Genomic DNA, 19711 nt, shown 5'->3' on the forward strand with positions numbered 1-19711 from the left:
CGGAACAACGCAAACGTCGTTGTTTTTTTTTGTTTTTAGCAGTTCCACTTTCCGTTTTATGGCGCGCACGTTTTATGCTCAGCAGCTTATCATGCACCAGGGGATAAACCGTTTGGCTGGCCGGGACGAACCGCGCTCTGTTTGTTATCTGCACCATGTGTGTGTGTGTGTATGTGTGATGCAATAGCGTTGCAGTCGAGGAGTGTGCCAGCGGGGAAAGGGCACACGGTGAGGCGCCATTGCACAAACAGAAATCGCGTAGAAAACCGGGGAAAATAGCGTCATTGCGTGCATCTGGCATCCTGGCGCACTCAAAACTGTTACTAAGTAAATGTGCCGTCACAGTGAAAAATCGAAATCGATCGAAGAGCGGAACGGAAAACAAACGAGGTCCCCCCGCATTCGGAATGGTCACACAAACAAAGAGCTGGAGGATTTCAAACTTTTTGTTTCAAGTGAATATATGGTATGGTCGTCTGAAAAAAGGGGGAAATATTGTAAAATATGGTCAATGCGCTGGTATGTGTGTATGTGTGTGTGTGAACAACTGTGCCCCGGTACCATATTTTCATTTTGGCTCAACCAACAGCTTAACGCTCGAGCATCACGTTCGATCTTCCCATTCTCCTCTTTTTTTTTAGTAGCAGGCTGACAGTTTGGAGCAACTGATAGGTGGTAGTGAGGCGTGTGTCCGAAATTACGCCCCCAAAAAAATGAGTTAAAAACCAGTAGCGCAGCGAACGAACATTATCCAAACCGTAACGCGACGCCACGGTGTTGTGTGGCGCAAACCAGTGCTTTGTTAGGCGCAATGTGAGTCGCAAGTGTCGCAAATCGCACAACCGGCAATCCGGCAATGTGAGTCCAACCGGAACACCCGGAACTAAGTAGGCTGTTAAAGTGTTAATCGATAGACGATACCCCTCCCCGGTCGTGACGTTTCAAGACGACGTTAGGACTCGTTGGCCGTAGTCCGTAAACACTAGCGGCGAACAATGAACGATACGGAAGTGAACGACGAGCTGCTGCTGCCGTCGGTGGCCGTGATGCAGTCGCTAGCCGGCACCGACAACAACAATCTGTCCTGGATCGAGCGGATGAACTACTCGTTCGCCAACGAGGCCCTGTACCACGCCAACACCTCGACGATCGAACGGATCGTCTCGATGATGGTGCCCGTATTCTTCGGTTTCATCGGGCTGGCCGGACTGCTCGGCAACAGTCTGGTGGTAATCGGTAAGTCCCGGCCCCCTCCCTGAGGGGCGTCCCGTTCGTTCTATCCCTTCTGCCCGTAGCCCTTCCCTGTGGTTAAGCTCAATTGCTGGTTCGACGTTGGATGTTGCCATCCAAGCAACCAACTACGTGTTGGTGTTGCTTAGCAGACTGTAGTTTGACTGCCTGTTGCGTTGCTATACAGCAGCAACGCCGCCGCCTCCGAGATGAGATTCACACACACACACATATCATCATGATCAAACTGTATTGCCCTTGGTGCGTTTGGAGTGGACTGTTCGTTTCGGCGAAGGAAATTGCGCGTAGGTCGGGTTTTTGTCCCCCTTTTGTCGCCGAGGCCGTTCTGAACATTCATTATGTGGTGCCTGATTAATGGTCTTATTAGCTTATAGATGTATCTGCCGCTGCGGATCCGATCTCTATGGCTTCTTTCCTTCGTCCCGGTCTCATTGGACTTCATCAAACATTCATTAAAACCCACGGACGTCACGAACGCCATAAAGCCGCGTTTATGGTAAGTCCGGCGATTGCTTTCCTAGTGGCGTTTGACATTCATGACACTGGAGTGGTTCCAATACCGCCAACGCGGTTTGCCCTTTCACCGATAAATAGCACTAATCCACCAGCGCGAGGATTAGCAACAGCGTCAGAGGGAAATACCCGCCGGCGAAAATCCAAAAAAAAAACAAAAACCAAACCTTTCTCCAAAAAAAAAACTCTAAACCTTCGACACACCTCCGTGTGCGGTATGCGGGGCTTTGCGGAGTTTCGAATACATTAGAAATCCAATACTTGGCCTCCCCCCGTTACTCAAAAGTGGAACAAAAAACGGGTGTCACTAAATGGATGAAGAAGAGCAAATAAAACCTGCGCACCAGCACCACGCGATCTCCGCCCCAAGCTCCGAGCGTCGTAATCCGATAGGAGGCATATCGGCGCACTACCGGAGTACCGGTGGGGTGGTAGGACGTTTTGCTTGGGGGGGGGGGGGGGGGGTTAAGAGGAACCAATCACGCTGATGTTTTTACGCTTCATGAAAAATAAAACGCTCGCACGTCCGAAGACACCCCCCAAAAAAATATCCCCTTAAAGCTTTTTCGAGAATGCAGGTCAGAGGCGATAAAGCAGCACAAAGGCTAGAAAGGCCCAAAAGGGGAGGGGAGGAGCCTTCAACAATCGTCTCGATGGAAAACCTTTCCATTGTTTGTCCTGCCATCTCTTCCCTTATTTTTTAGGGGAGTGTGTAAGTGCAATAAATCTTTCACTTCGTTACTCGCTAATCCCAGCGCTTGTCTCGTGGGCTGTTTGTCTTCCCAACACCCGCACACACACACCCACACACACACGAACACATCCGGTGCAACTTCTGGAAAGTGTATCAAACGGAAGCAACAGTAACTGAAAGTGGATAGCAAATCGATTATGGCGTTCAGTTCAGGGAGGATTTACTTCCCACAAGCAGCGTCTTTTCATTCGTCCTACCAGGTACTTTGTGGTGGATAATTGCATTAAACTGGACCCTCGGGAATGCCACCCTCATGCCACATCCCTCGTTCTATGGCCTATACCTTGCCACTGTGTCGCTATATTGCCCATGTTGCTTTAAGCATGAAGCATCGCGGTGGCCACCGCCCAGCTTGTTGAATGATTGAATAGCTCAATTCAAGACGGGGCCACAGTCCAAAAAGAGGGCAGAAGAGGGAAGCACGTTGCACGATGGACGAAAATTGATATTCCACTGACCGGACTTTGCCTTCCTTCATTTTCCTTCACTTTTGGCCGAGCATCCTGCATCGATCTTCCCAAGCAGCAGCAGCAGCACACCATCACGAGGAGCACGAAATCAACACCAGACCGGTGCGGTATCGGGTGGGGAAAAAGAGAAGGGCAAGGGGGTGCTGTGATAAGGGTAATTAATCTTGTTCGAATGAGCGAGGATTCTCTCCTCTCCTTCGCGCTCTCTTTCTCTCTCTCTCTCTCTCTCTCTCTCTCTCTGAGAAGGGTTTCCTTGTCCACTACTCGACATCACGAACTGGAGCGCACGGAACACGCAAGCGACAGAAGAAAAAAAAAAGTACAGAAATGAAAAGGAGCGCTCAGCCCCATAAATGCCGGCAACAAGTGCCGTTCACTCTATCATCACGCGCTCCGTCGTTCCCTTCTCTCTGTCACTGCCACCGTTGCTGTCCCCTAAGCTGCTCTCCGCTGCTTCAACGGAACGCAATTTGATGAATGAACTCTGAACGCAAGATTGGTCCTTGGGCAGGGTAGAGCACCCAAAATGACGCTTCCGTCGCCCTCGCCACGTCTCAGATGTCTCGAGAAGAGGGCAAACTAAAGCTGGGATAAAATGAAACGCTTTTATGCTCCGAAAGATACGATCCTTTTCCCTTCAGGATGCGTCGAGCAGTGCGCTCGAATGGACTGGAAAATATGGCGCAGTACAGGTTGCTTACAGGCTGGCGACGGCACCGGAAGTGTGCTCTACATTCGCTGCACCAGGTCCAGGGCCAGGCCCTGGTCCTGGTCCAGGTCCTTTGAAGATGATGCAACAAACGGGACAAAGCGTAGCGGATGAACGCCTTTTGGCTTAGCTATTTACAGTGGCATCCGGGCAGGATGCAGACCCCAAGACCACGAGTTGGCCACTAAGTCAAGCCACAAACCATGGCTAGCAAAACGGGACAGCTGTGGTGGTCTGTGGTTTGCCACTGTCTGTTTCTGTGTCCGGGTGTGTGTGTGCATGCGCCTTGACGGTAAGTCATTCCGTGCCTTGAAAAATCGTTTTCCATTCGCAGTAGCAACAGCAGCAGCAACAGCAATGCTTCGGGTTGGCCGGATGGCATCATTTTGTGGCTTCTTGAATGCCAGAGTTGACAGGAATGGCCGTCCTACTCACCATGAATGCTGCACCCTTTCGAGTGTGCAATCTCCGGTGAAGACGTCCAGGCCGTTCCATCGTTAAATTGATGGAAAACGAAGCGACGACTGCCGCTCATCTTTTGCGTAATCCTCGCCGCCATGGCCCTTAAGTGAGCTGTAAAAGTTGTTCATTAGTGTAGCACCAGCAGCTGCAGCAACAGCTCAATGCTTTGCAATGCAGTCGATGCAACGTAATAATCACGAGAAATGATCGAAGAGGTTTTCAAGGCTGGGATTCTTCTAACCATCGGATGGGCAACAATATTTATGAAATCAGCGTCAAGCGGTGCTTCTTCTACGAATCAGTCAACGACTCGGATTGCCGTTTGCGCAGGAACGCAGGATGGATACAGTAACCAGAAACCGGTCGTTGTCGGTATCAAGAGGTTCATTGCTATGCAATGATCTGGTATGGCTGATAATATGAACAATAGAGATGCTCTGCGCATCGACACTCAAACGGGAGCAATCGATTGAAATCGTTTGCCCGCCAGATAACAAAATACCATATTCTGCAACTGCATCGTTCCTGGCCGGTCGGTTTCATCATTCATATCGCAAGCACCGAAACACTCAAGAAGGGAATCGGTCCGAATGGTACTCGAGTTACGTGAGCATGTTTATTGAATTGAAACACTCCGGGCGTGACTCCGGGCAACAACCGCTAGAGAGATGAAACTACTCCAGGGGAATGTCACGGAAGAACGATATCGGGATCAAATATTCGCCGCTTCATCAGACCGAGCTGATGAGCTTCTTAATTGATAATGATGGGGCCATGAGAATATGCACAGCTCGCGCAGGTAGTGGAAACCAGCCAGATGGAATACAGATGATGATATTCCCTTCTGTGCAGATAAGCTGTTCGGGCGTGGGACGTTCCGCCATCTGCTTGTAATTGCAAAACATAAAGTTTCGACGTATGAGGGATCAATTTATTCGCAGAATTTCGGTTCCCTCTACAGGCATGTGGGTAGTATTCATTGCTTGGTTGACTGGTAAAATAACAGTATGAACGTTTTGCTTAGAAAATATTACCATTTGTTACTGCATCAATGATTGCGAAAACGGTTTCTCCAGAGGTCTTTCAATGTTAATGTAATGTGGTCTAATTCCACTTACTACTGGGTGTACCTCATTCCGTGCTTTTGCTGCACAAACAAGCAAAACGAATTGCCTTCAAATGAGTGAATGAAAATATTATATGCTAAAAATGCCAATGTTTTGTTCCTTGAATGTATCATCTACAAGAAGAATTATTTTCTACTTCGACAATAATAAAATGCAGCCCAATCTCCAAGATAGCTCAGGGAACAATCTAGTTTCAAAACGTAATCGATCAACTGCTTTGAAGTTGCAATGCTCTCTGCTCTTTGGTTAATCTCTCTTGGTTCAAAGGAAGAGCTTTTGTGTGTACAAAGTAAGTACAAATGCAGTTCGAATGTAAGGGAGTTGAGCAATGAATGGAAGGGAGGGAGTTGAGTTGAAGGGATAAAGATGATACACCGAGAAAGTATCTACTTGATAAATTCCTGAATAGGCATATGGCAGTTCCATAAACTGAATGAAAGACATATGAACAACCGAGGGAAAATTCCAGAACTTCCTTTGAAGAAAATTCCAGAACTGGACGTGCTTTAAGTATTTTAAATGAATAGAAAACTCGTCTTTACTTTGACAAAGCAGCATAATAGATGCGTTCTCTCTGGGGATCTTCCACTATCGCCCATATTTTCATTAGATTTGGCTGGTTCTATTTATCATGAAAGAAGTGTAGAATCGTGTTTGGCCTAAGACGTATCGTTTTACCATCACGATATTCATGTACTACTTGAAAAATGCAAAAATGCAGAATAACTAAAGGGAAACACTGCAAATGGACAAATACGTGCAGAAAATTAATTAATGATGCAAAAAGGAAATGAATCAAGAGGAAGAACTTAATTCCACATCGAGTCTTAGTTCTGTGGTAGGCATAAATGTGGGCACAATTTTCGCAAGTTTTACACCAAATCTCAATCAAAGAGCTGTATCATTCGTCATTCGACATCCGGACGAACGTTCGTTTATCTTGTTTTCATCTTCATTTCGAGTCACGGCATACCATGCGCCTCCATTGCTGGTAGCGTGAAAAAAGCGAAAACAAAATGACATCTCACTAGCTTCATCAAAAGGCAGCAGACCAAAAGAGAGGCTATTTCTCCAACATCGTTGCACTTTCTGGCACAATAGAGTGCCGGGACATCAAGAGTCACTCCGGCGTAATTGAATTTGTAAAACAGAAACCGAATCGCACGTCCGTTCGCTCTCCCCATCCAGACGACAGAAAACAAACAGAACACTCCCTTTCCATGCTCTGTCTTTACCCTCTCTCTCTCTTTCTCTCTCTCTCTTTACTCGGTACAGTTGTGGCCGCCAACCAGAGCATGCGATCGACGACCAACCTGCTGATCATCAATCTGGCCGCCGCCGACCTGCTGTTCGTGGTGTTCTGCGTCCCGTTCACGGCCATCGATTACGTGCTGCCCGAGTGGCCCTTCGGTGATCTCTGGTGCAAGTTTGTAAGTGACCACCGACCACCGACCACCGACCGTTTTTCATTCCGGATTCTAGCACCTTCCATCTCTCCCTCTCTCTCTCTATCTCTCTCTTTCACACCAGGTACAGTACATGATTGTGGTGACCGCACATGCCAGCGCGTACACGCTCGTGCTGATGTCACTGGATCGCTTTCTGGCCGTGGTCCACCCCATCACCAGCATGTCGATCCGAACCGAACGGAACGCCTCGATGTAAGTAGCACCGACAACGACGACGACGACGACGACAACGCATTGGGAACGAATTCCTTGGCGTGCTAACTACGCCAACGCCGTCGACCAACATGCTCTCACACTTTTCATTCAATTCCGTTTTCCGGGCGTCGCCATCTAGTGCCATCTGCGTCACGTGGTTTATCATCCTGACGACGGCCATCCCGGTGGCCATCACGCACGGTGTCGTGTACTATCCGCGGCAGGGTGGCCACTACACCGCCTGCCTCTTCCTGCAAACCGAGGGCTACAGTTTGGTGGCCTTCCACGTAAGTACGGCGACGATGACCAACCGTCAATCCCAGCGAGCTGCTCCATCCAACACATCGACCCGATGAGATGGCTTGGCTCTGCTGCTGCTGCTTCTGATGAATTTAATTTCTTTTGATGGCGCCCGGCATCCGTGTGATTGTGTGTGTGTGCTACATTCGTTCGTGGATGGAATCCATTTGCCGGCTAGGCGCTTTACCGAGGCAGCATAATCAATCGAATCCCCATTGGACATGGAGCCCTATGCGAGGATACGTTTGATGTGTGTTCAAAGCGAATCCGTAATCCTTTTACTGTGGCGCTATTTTCAAAAACCACTCACCAACACGAGCGCACGCAGCTGTTGCGCCGGGAATGGTGTTGCGGTTCCGATTTAAAGCTAACGACCGAGCGCCACTTTCTACACTGTTGCAGAAACGGGAAGCGTTGAAGAGCAGCAGAAGAAGCTCTCGCTTGAACCAGCACCAGTCGAGACCACCTCATCCTCTATACGCTCTCTTTCTCACACCATAACGGACACAAAAACACGGCTAGAGTCTATTAGCAATTTAATGAACAAATGGGGATGCAAAACAATGGGATCCATTTCTCGCTTCCGTGCACCATTCGCTACCATCAGCATGGATCTTCGTTTTGCCGGACCGGATATGGCATTCTGGCCATTACCGTGGCATTCGCTAGCAGTGGCCACGTTGAACGATGCTGAAACGGACTGGCAATGCCATCGCAGTCGGTCACCAGGACAGTGCCGGTAGTGTAACGATAGTGGTTCCAGGTGCTTCCTGAGGTTTGTAGCTGGCTTTGTGTCGCTTGCTCTCTCCCTTTCTCTTTCGGTAGTTTAGCGGTCGTAGCGGATGAGCTCATCGCCATCTTTACAAACAAGCGCACGGATATTACCAGCGAGAAGGGGCCATGAGGTGATAAGAGCCTTCCCCGATGTGCCCAAAGAGAAAGAAAGAGAACAAAAAAACGGAACACCTTCTAGCGCCTCTTCCCCCCCCCCAAAAAAAACCATTTTCCCCGTGTTGGTTGCGTGTTCATTCGTGGACAGATTGAAGGTAATGGGCACCAGTGGGCCAGCCCACAGCATCGCGAAATGCGACGGAACAACGGAGCGAAGCGAAGCATAAAAGATCCGTTTCGTTCCGTGGTCGTGGAGGCTGCTTTCAACTTCCCGCGCGTGAGGTGCTAGATTCATGCCAACATCCGTTGCCTTAACGGTACTGGTGTGTACTGGTGTGTACTGGTGTTGGATGTGGGAACGATGTTTGTGTTGCTTCCGGTTACCGGAAGGCAAACGATAACCACCGAGCAAAGCCACCGCAAACCCACCGACTGCCGACTGAGAACGGAGCTCTGAAACCGAAGTCGGAAAGGTATTGGAGGATGAGAAATTGTTGATTTACAAGGCCCAAGGTACCAGCCACGTTTGACGCGGCGCTGAAACGTGGGGCGCAAGGCCCGTGCACGGGCTTTGTTGTAATTTGAATGATGAATCTTTTGCGGGCGGTGTGGAGGAAGATTCGCTTTGAAGCGCGTCCAGCGTCCGGTAATTGATTGCAGCCACTTCGAGGCCTACGTGGTTCCCGTGGTCAACAACAACAACAACAACAACAGTAGAGAGCTCCACATGGGAAATCAGAAACATTGCAACAGACCCCCCCGATATATCAGCAACCAACGCATATCAACGCTATCGACGGAAACGACGTTTGATGTTTCATATTCCTTCTCCTTCTCTTCCGTTGCTCTTCCAACAATCGTGGCGTCTACGATGGTGGTCGACACTACCCGGAATAAAACGGTTCGAAAATTCGTGCGTAGGAAACGAACCGATGGTGGGCGGACCGAATTTGCAAATTTCGAAAACATCCTCCCACAACCGCAACACCATACAGCCGTGGGCGGCCGGGCGAACGACGGATTAAGCGAAAATCCAGTAGGAGCAATAAACAAATCCTAATCTATTCACCTGATACTTGACAGCAAACATACGTGTTTCTTTGCAACAAAACACAGCGAACGAAGCAGAAATGAAGCAATAAATATTGAGTGTGGCAGGAAGCTCGGTTAACCTGGTTGCTTCGATTGGTTTGCGGGTTGCTTCAACCTCAGCGCAAACACTTTGAAAGCCGCCTCCTGAATCCACAAGCACACACACACACACGCACACAGCCATTGACACGCTCCGCACAAATCGTTCGTACACTCGAATGCATTTCCGATTGATTACGTTTTGCGCCCGGGGAGGGGGGTGGCTTTTCAATGTCGAAGGCCGAAGATTTATAAAGAGAGAGATCTAGACGAGGGGTTAGAAGCTTTTTCCCATATTTTCTGTCCAAAAAAAGGGACTAGACTTTCTACTCCCGGAGGTGGCATTAAAGATTTGAGGCAGGGACGATATCCGGAACACACCTTTTCCACAACCTACACAACTGTAACGCGCTAAGCCTCTAGTCCTCGGTCGCTAGAAAGATTCTGGAGCCGTGGGAGGAGAAAAATAAAGGATAAAAGCGGGAAGCGCAACAATGCAAATCTTATTGGCATCCGGCTAGCCCGAAGTTTATGAAGGTGAAACACACCACTTAACGGAAATCGATTTTCCTTCGCCTTCCATTCGCCCACGCCACAGCTCACTTTTAAAAAAGGAGCTAGCAAGCATTGCAAATGGCCACCAACGAAAAGTGGCTCGTAAAATTATGCAAAAACGCATTAAAAGCAATGGGGAGCTCCTTCCGAGCCTCGAAGAAAGGCCGCGTACGGCCATAAAAACCTTGCGCTATTCACAAAGAAACACCACCACTCAGCCGAACCCCATGTATTGGCAATGTTCAGTTCAGTGGCCTACTACTGGTCGGCGGTACTTACAGGAAATAGCGAAACGATTCCGATGGCGGCACCCAATCTTAGTAACCATCGACGGAGCTCATCGTCGGGTTTTCGAACGAGTTGTGCGCTAGCGAAATGGTCGTCAAAAAGCCGTCGTCCCACTAACACTACTACCGGAAAATACTTTCCGCGAGGGGCACGAAATCGAAATCGACAAGCGAACAAGCGAAATCCAGAGGATCTTCGTGTAGCTCACACTACCAGTACGTGTGTGTGTGTGTGTGTGTCGGATGGCTTCAGCATTACGATCTAACCGATCAACGGCTGATGCCAGGCCGATGTGTCACGTACCTTATAGCTCTGCTCTCCGTGAAGTTACTCCGTGATTCGTGCGATTGCTGATGAGAGAGGATGTAGCGCTGATGGTGCGATTGCTGGTAACGCAAACTTTGTCTATAAACTCGGATGCTTCTGGGCGTTCTGAGCCTACCGAGATGGAGATGAAAGAAGGAAACACATTGCGTCGTACGCAAACGCGGCCTACGCTGTTTGACGGATTCTTTTCTCGATATCCTCGGTTGCGAGATTGTGGGGACGGAAAAGCACGTCGCGGAAGCTGTCAACCCAGACGATGACGACCAGAGGCCCAGGGATTGGTGAATAGACGAGAGTGAGCCCTCTTTCAAAGTGCTCCTTGTGGAAGGGGGTTTCCAGCAACTCCGTTTTTTTTCCCGCGCGGAAGGTTTCATTTTCTCCCTTTTACTCCACGATTTCCCATTTTCGCATTGTTTGTGTTTGCTCCATTGCGCATTGTTTGCTTTATGATGGAGTTCGATGAAAAATTCATAGAACTTCGGCATCAAGAACGATCACCGCGAGTGGGGGGGCTTTGCACAGAAACCACGACTACCTTGGCATTTTTTAAATGGGAAAATGGAAACAAAACAAAAAAAACTGTGAGATGTAGCGAGTGTTCCCCAGGAGGGGGGGAGTACTGTAACCCAATGGTTGCTACTTTGCCACCAGGATTCAATGTAATCCATTTGCTAACAATGTTGTCGTCCATTAATAGCAACCAGAACCATACGCTAGAATTGAGCATTGTACATTTTATTGAACCACAGCCACAGATCAACCGCAGGTCCGAAACCCATTACAGAAACTGGACCGCCGTTGGAAATGAGCATAATTTCCCATTAAAACCCCCAACCCCCGTCAGGCCAAACCGGATGGCCAACCGGATCCGGTCAAGGCAACTCCGAAATACCGAGAGCGAACAAAAGGAGAAAAAAAAGATAACTTGACCAATATTGGTTTACGAGCGTTCGCGGTCAACATTCATTATGAATCCCGAGACCCATTATGATGAGCTTCTTCGGTATCGGTGTGTGCCCACCGGAAACATGCCACATAAAAAATAAATCTCCCCTCCTTTCCCCACCCCCACCCCTAACTGCCCATTGATCCCATTTGACCAACACAAAAACCTCCTGATCCAGCAATAAAAAGGAGAAGCGCGACCGCATGGACCGCTTTAATCGGTGGCGTGAAACTTGTAGCTCAAAAGTGACCAAAACTGGACCGTAGCGAAGAAGAAGAAGAAGCAGGACAAAAAAAAGGAATAAGCCAACCGGAAAAGCCCCCCGTTGGTCAACATATTTTTCATCAAACCGACGACCGACCACCGAGTGTCAACCCGGATACAGGTTCTGTGCATTTTCCCCCGGGAGGAAGAGGAGAATGTAATGCTTCCTGCTTCATGGTGTTTGTCACCACCAAATGAAAAACCAAAAAAAAAACATCGCATGACAGTTTCACACTTAATCCTACCCGAAACTTTCACGTCAACCCGAACCCCTTTTCGGTGCCGATCATTTCTGTTTCGTCTTCTTCTTTTTCTTCTTCTTCTTCTGCTTCGACTGTTTTTTATGGGAAAACAATAAAACGTAACTCACGTCCAGACGCCAGGGGCACGGCCGTGTTGACTCCCCTTTTGGGAACCGCTGGCGACATCGCACCTCTTTCTGCCCGGTTAGCTGGCAGGAATGTGAATGTTTTTCTTTCCTTTATCGCATCACACCTTCAAGCTTTTGGGTTCTCTTTTGCGGGGGGCCGGCGAGACGATGGAAAGGCAATAAAAATCACTCCTCCCCTCCCCCTCTCGCACCAATACCACATAAAGGCGCCAATGGTTTCGAGAGATTTTCTTTCAAAATTGAATCAGGTTCTGTCGAAAAAAAAAAAGAAAACGCCGACCGCCCTGCGTTCGACCTCAGCGACGTTCAACGAACCGTTCCGCTGGGAATGTTATCGACGATCGACGGTTTGATTTCAATCCGGAACAATCAATTTTCGAACCGAATCGGGGGCGCGCGCGTCTGTCGTGTGTGTGTGTCACGATTGAAGGGCTCCGAATGGAAATTTAATCCGTTTAATGAAACTCCACGCAACAATAGCAGGCTGTGAATTTGATGCGAGGCAACGCTTGCGCTATTGAGAAGAGCAATCAAAAATGTTTTTTTTTTCTGTTTGTATGTACCAGCAACTATGAGTGGCATAAGTGGTGTGTTCCAATTTCCGAGACGCGACCACGAGCCAGCGGTGAAATCATTCGGAAAAGCCCGCAAATTACTCCATTCAACCATGCTTTTAATCAATTAATTTCTCCATTACGCTGCTCCTGGCCATTCTTCGCTTCATTCGCCTACTTCTACTTCGCTTGCTGCCGGTTGCTACGTTCCTCGCGTTCAACTGGTGCTCAGTCCGACCGCATTTGTTGACATATACAATGGCAGTTCCCGTCGTCACTACAGGCACGTTTCGGTTGTAACGAGGCCGCGTGCAATCCCGGACTACCAATCTGGAGTGGGAGTTAATAAAATGGTTCTCTTACATTACATTTCCAAAAATGTTTCAATTCCCTCTCCCTCCATCAGTGGCACAGTGGCACCCCCCCCCCCCCGGGTACACCCTGGTGTTACGCGTCCTCGTAAATAATTTCATGGAAGCGCCAGGGCCACCGAAGCCACCAATAAAACCATATTAGGAGCCTTAGCAGTAAAACCGGAAGATAAGCGAATTTATGCTCCCTCGCATCATAATACGATTCTCTGGCCAGCATTATTAACCGGCCGACCGACCAGCGACCGACCATCCGTCGGTCGGTCGGTGAAAGTTCAACCGCATAACGTCCCGTGGCCATGCGACCGTGCAAACCGGTGAGCAACTTTAAGCGACAAGCGAAAGGTCGTCCGCAAGATCTGACCAAACGGGTCTGACCCTTCGCGAGGAAAAAGGGGGGAAGGAAAAGGAGGGTAGGTTCACTGTCTCGTCCCGAAAATATCCCCCCAAGGAATTACCGCTTGCCATGAGCACGAGCATAAACATGCGCATACGATTCGGAGGAAAAGGATTATCATGCTGCGTTCTGCTCCCCGGAGGCCTGTAGACAATCATCCGGTGCCCCTCTCTGCGCGAACACGAATCTCGTTCCGGGCCGTCGGTCTGTTTATCTTGTCCAGCTCCTTCTTCGCTTGCTTTCATTTTTGACGAAACGGACATCTCACTAGCAGCAGCAGCAGCAGCAGCTCGCAATTTGGTGCAATTATGCTCGATGCTCCCCGTGTTTGAAGTTTGAAGTGTTAAATGAAAAAGTGTAATCGAGTTTCAAGTGTGTCACGAATTAACTTTCCCAAATCCTCTAGTGTGTGGCTTAGCGTGTGGATGTATTCGTAAGTTTGGGTAAAGTTTTTCATCAACTCGATCCTCCAGCTGCAGTTGAAACCACAACCTCAGCTCCAGCTCAACACACACATACACACGGTCACCATATTGTGAACGAGGACACGCTGCACGAGACACGAGCTACCATTTCCTCGTTAAGCATCGTTGACGGGCTTCGTTTGGCTTTCATCTCACGATCTGCGCCACGCCACGCGTTGCCACGCTCCAATTGGTCCAAAGTATTTTAAATTAAAAAAGAAATGAATCCCAAGCCAGCGGTATCACAAGTGCAGCGAGTGCAGCAGCAGCAGCATAAGCAGCAGCATATCACAAAATACAAAGCGAAAAGCATACTCGTAACGGTTGGTGTCATGCTTTGACGTTGAAGAAGATGTTGTTACAGGGGCTGTCGCCTCTTACAGACACACACACACAGCTGCTGCTGCTGGTGCACCTTGTCTTTTGCATTTTAGTAATTCACTTTTGCACGCAGCCCGTGGCTACATTTCCAACACCACCGAGCACCAGAAGATGACGGTGCCTTGTAAGGAGCATGAGCATGTTGCTTCTCCTTTCTTGGTGCATCCGGGCGCTACATGAAGCACCCCCGAGACACACAGCTGCAAGTGCTGTCGAAGGACGTTCCGTGCTTGTGCTGACAATATGCTGCTACTGCTGCTGTTGCTGATGGTGCACTGGATGGTGAACGCTTTTTAGAAAATCTCACGACACGACATCGCTACTGACTGCTTCTTGTCGGTCATCAGTCCCATACATTCCGTCCCTTGCGAGAGGTCAATTTAGCCAATCTCACCGTGGATCGTGTATCTTTTATCCCGTTTCTGGAATGCCACAATTGCTGCCAGTGCTGACGTTTCTGCTAAATGTAGTCTCCCTTCACATTCAAATCAAACTTTCGTTCGCACGTCAGATGGACCCCCCTCGGAGAGGCAGGGTGAAATGGAGAGGAAAAAGAAAAGAATTCCGGACGCTGACTCCCTCTCTCTCTTTCTCGGGAGGGATTATAATTGCTTTTTTGGCGCAGCACCAACTTTTCCCCGGTGGGGGTAAGTTTTCGCAAAATGTTACCGATTTTCGTGACCAACTTTGAATGTTCGGTCCAGGGGCGACCCAGCGACGGTCGCTGACAAAACCTGTCAGACTATTGTTGTTGTTGTTGCTACTGCTGTTGCTGCTGCTGCTGCTGCTGCTGTGCCACCGGTGGGACCGACAGTCCTTCGGTTTCACGTGTCATTTGGTGGACCAAAAGCGTGGACCGACATCCCCGAAGAACCGGAGACCTGATTAGCGCGAGAGTGACTCCACGAGACGTGCAGAGAGAAAGAGAGAGAGAGAGAGCGCGCCAACCCACTCCCGGTGGCACTTCTTCTCACATTCCGGCACGTCAAAAACTCGGTCGGTCCGGTTCCGGTTTCCGTTTTTGGTTAATTTGAGATCCGAAACGATCCAAAGCGACCCCAGGTGTGCAGCCTTTAGTAGTAGAGCCTAAGAGGATCAGCCGGTACGTTCTGGGCGTAGCGTGAGGTAGCAAACTTTCGGCAGACTCGCCGGTCGCGGTCGCTTAGAATGTTTTGGAAACTTTTCCGCACGTTCCTCCGTTTCCAGCCAGCCAACCGTTTCCACCATTTGGAATGTGCTTTGGGGCAATTTTCGATTAAGGAGTTACCAGCACCGGGCGCACTGGTGAAGTGAGTGTGAAGCCAGTGTAGTCTATTAGCCCCTTCGGTAAGCGGCTTCTTGGTATGAAAAAGCCTTCTAGGAAAGGCTTGCGAACTCTCAGCATAAATCGAGCGATGCTTTGATATTGACGGACGATTCTGAACGATGGAGGGGCGGGATCGATTCCTGCCAGCATCGAGCCAGCAAGTTTCAGCTGCTTCCAGGCATCGCGATCGCGAACATCAAATAATTTACTCGATACATAAATGGTGTGGCTTGCTTTGATGGCGTACGTACCCTTGGCCACATTCCTGTCCTCAGGCAACCGGGTTCCGGTTAATTACAGAACCACCACTAAGAGCTGGTGTTTATTCTATGTGCAAAAGAACGGTCCGAAGAAAACCTCTGTTTGTGTTTAGCATTTTTGCTGTTCTCGGAGATCTAGAGAGATTAAGCGCAAACAACACACCGACGGTCAAACAGCCCGATGGAAATGGCACACACACACACACACACACACACACACACACACACACACACACACACACACTGCAGCATTCAAGGAACGAAGGCCCAAGAGGAGCCTCTCTAGTTTTGATTTGTTTTGCACCGGAACCGGGCCGTGGGTTGGGGCCTTGCAAATTAAATTCCCCAATGCGAAAATAGCGAACGATCCAGCGCCACATTGTTTATGCTTTTCATTTTCTGGTGCGCGAGAAACGCGAAAACCCATGCGGATAAATGAGGCTGCCCATTAGCATAGAGCATTAGCATCCATCACACGCGTAATGAGGGCTGAGGATTCGATTAATTTACGCACCAAAAACACACACACACACACGCACAAACAGACAAATTAGATGCAACACGGTATGGTATGGTGCAGGAAGGGAAGAATCATCATCATCATCATCCTTCTCTCGAATATTTGATGGAAAACAACGCCAAAGATTCCGTAGCCAGGCAGCCAACGTTCCATTAAAATTAATCATCCGCTATACGCAATGCGTGGCCGCCTATAACTCATGCTGCGATGAAGCTTCGTTCCGCTCTGGTATTGGAGAGACAGAGAGAGAGAGAGAGCTACAGCAAATTGATTTATCATCCAAACCAATCCACAACCAAACTCCGGGTCCGCAGACACCGCGAGACGCAAGTGTATCGAGCGTTACCAATACCGATACACCTCTCAGCATGTTGAAGATCTTCTTCGCGAGATCATCCATCATTCGCTACCGGGGGAGCTACCGGGGAGTCGAGTCCATTCGACCGTGTTCGGGCTGTCAAGCAAACTTCATATTTTGTGAAACACACACACACACACACCCCAGCACAGCACGTGGGATGCGGAAAGATGTAACGCGAGCAAACCGAACGAAGGTTTTCTCAATTTATGCATACACGCGGCACCCTCGCCGTACCTTGTACCAACCCCCGGCTCTGCCGCGTCATCACATCACACATGGTGTGATGTGATGGTGAACATCCACGGGACTTGGACTTGGGCCTGGGACCTGGCACGTACAATAGCTTTTGCGGGTTTAGTATGGAGTTGTGTTCCCGCCTCTCTCTCTCTCTAGCCGGAAACCGGATTTCTCGATTTCCGGGAATTTGCGAACCTCTAGGCTGATCGGCTTACTACGGACCCAATCGGCCGTGACAACATGTCAAACAGCCGGCGGGATTATCTATGCCTTGGCTTGGACGATATTCGATGTGCGAGCAGAGAGCAGACCAATCAAAGGAGGCTCGGTGTGCAAAACCACTCAATTGAGATTTACCGGTACCGGTCACGGGCCGGCCCGGTGCTGCAGTGATTCTCCGGATTTTTATGGTGGGTTTATATAGGAAGGTACATTTGGACGTGTGGATGAGATTCGAGTAGAAGCAAATAGGCTTATCTAGGGATGGGGGGTACGTTCTGACAGTAAGCGGAATCGAGGTAGATAGTAACAGTATCTATCCAGGATGCTAGACCATGGTATTTTTTCCATGGAATTTGCATAGTGACGTCGCAATGCACAAGTCATCACGTCAGGTGGTGCAGTGTTAAAACCACAAAATTCGGTCGAAAATCTTTGGACGCAACCGCATTTGAGGTTGAGGTTGGTTGAGCTGCTGTGGTCGAAAGTTGTGTTGCCGATTTCCGGAAATATTTCTCTATTTTTGCAGCGAACGGCCAGTGAATTCCGGCAATTTTAATATCCATTCACGTGTCACTTTAATTTCACTTTTTTGAGAATTTATGCAGCTTGTTAAGTGCTATTGAGTGCTCATTTCTTAAGTATAGCCTGGAAAATTCCTCGAATCAAAAATGGAACTTTGGACGTCAAGGACAACAAGAAGCTAGTATTGGAATTTGGAAGTTTTCCGGTCAATCCTAAGATCAACGTTATGCATCTTTTGGGTTATGAAATCTGTTTGAAACAGTATGAAAAAGATACAAATCAGACAATATTCCTCCCAATCGAAAACACCGAATACTTGCACAAATCATGACAGAACGTTGTTGCTTCCAAAGGAAACGACTTTGAACGTCATTGGATCAGGGATTCTCTTTAAAAAAAAACCCCCCAAAACACACTCATAAGCACTACGAATTAATGGAGGGACATAATATTGCAAATCAACCATAACGCCATGTGGCATAAGATTATGTCCCCTGCCGCTGTTGGGAATGTCATCATATCTCGTATTGACAAGCCCGGAAGCACCATCACAGAGCCGGAGCCAAGAGCCACTGCCCTAATGGACCTCCGTATCCCGCTGCCCCTGGAAAGTCCGTAAAAAGCATCCCATAGCCAATTGGGTTTATGAATTTACCACCCCGTCCCAGCATCTCAGTAGCCTCGCCGACAGTTCTTTCCCATTTTTTTTGGATCGACGCAACCCGGGATACTCCGCCACCAACTAAACTAGCATTAACTTGTCATCCAACGCATTTGTATAGATCTCTTCGCCCTCATGCGTGCGTGTGTGTGTGTGTGGGTGTGTATGGTACGCTATACACCGGAATCTGCGCCAAATACCATCTATTTGGATCCCGCATTTCCACATGACCTCCCCCGGATTTCCCCGGAATCCCTGGGTAGCCTCCGATCCGCATTAACAAGACCCATTTGTCCCGCTGCGTTCCGGATTGATTCGGACCAAATTCCGGGCAAAAACTGACGCAAACAACGCCAGCAAACAGACTACCTTATTTCACAAACAATGCAACCAGTTTATGGAATGGAAGCGCGATTGTCTACCGTTTGGCTTGAGCCATAAACACAATCCGAGCATTACGCCCCCCCCCCCCCACCCCTTTCTCCCCTCGCCGTGGAGTGGTATCTGAAGCCGCGTGTCAGTCGTCGCGCGGACTACCACTCAGCAACAATTATTCAAAAATCTGTCACCAACAAATTAGTCGGATCGTCGGGTTTTTGTCAGAGTTTCTGTTCTTTTTGTGTTCCCATCATCGTTCCAATCCTACCCTATCCGGTTTTTCTCTTGCTTCTTACTTGACGCTTTTTCACAAGTTTTCTCCGAATTCAAATGACAGAGCAATTGTTCTTTAATCGTCCGGATCCCGCATTTCCACGGATCTACGAGTGGCATAATCATTTTGCGGGATTGCTTCGCTGCCAGCCACTACATCAGCAGCAGCAGCAGCAGCAGCAGCAGCAGCAGCAGCAGCTACAGGAGCGTGCAGAGACTCGTTTCATATTTCGCGTAAAAAAAAGTTTTGATTTTCCATCTTTCCACCGAATTGTTTCACTTTTTTCGAACGCAACACTGTGGATGGTTGCTGCGGAATTGTTATTTTCAACAATTCCCCCGGGGGGGGGGAGCGAATGGAGAGGTGGAGAGGATCAAGGGAAGGTATGAGATGGGGAGGAATGATTGAAAAATTGAATTTGGATCGCAAGCACAAGGCAACAGAGAATTCAACCACGAAATCAGAAACCGCATACCGGTATGACGTCAGTGCTCAGAGTCCTGCTGGTTCCTCTTGTAGGTTGGTCGGTGTCGACGGCGGCGTAGTGCAAAACAACACATTTCGGCAACAGTTGTGTTGGTGGAGAAGGTGCGACTACTGCGGTCATGGACGAGGAGTGAAGCAGGCATGAAGGCATGAGCATGGCGCGCACATAATCTTCATTCAAATCGTGTGGTGAAACCGCAAAGTTGGCGTTGGCGAACGCTCGACGGTTGCTTGGCATTTGCTGTTGCCAACTAGATGCGAACCGAAACGAAAA

At 48.9% G+C, this 19711-nt stretch overlaps 1 protein-coding gene across 2 annotated transcripts in view; it reads left to right on the top strand.

Annotated features, from left to right (window-relative positions):
- Positions 1 to 19711, top strand: part of LOC125951183 (allatostatin-A receptor) — a 36368-nt gene that overhangs the window by 7569 nt on the left and 9088 nt on the right. The window contains exons 2-5 of one of the 2 annotated variants that reach the window (XM_049679835.1): positions 642 to 1236; positions 6562 to 6716; positions 6817 to 6947; positions 7090 to 7237. In XM_049679835.1, coding sequence (XP_049535792.1) covers positions 996 to 1236; positions 6562 to 6716; positions 6817 to 6947; positions 7090 to 7237 — 675 coding nt within the window. In that variant the 5' untranslated portion in view covers positions 642 to 995. Of the gene's footprint in view, positions 1 to 310; positions 1237 to 6561; positions 6717 to 6816; positions 6948 to 7089; positions 7238 to 19711 lie in introns of those variants that run through there. The other variant, XM_049679834.1, reaches the window with a different exon arrangement.

Source organism: Anopheles darlingi, chromosome 2 (assembly GCF_943734745.1).
Source record: "Anopheles darlingi chromosome 2, idAnoDarlMG_H_01, whole genome shotgun sequence".
In the NCBI taxonomy this organism is placed as follows: Eukaryota; Metazoa; Arthropoda; class Insecta; order Diptera; family Culicidae; genus Anopheles; species Anopheles darlingi.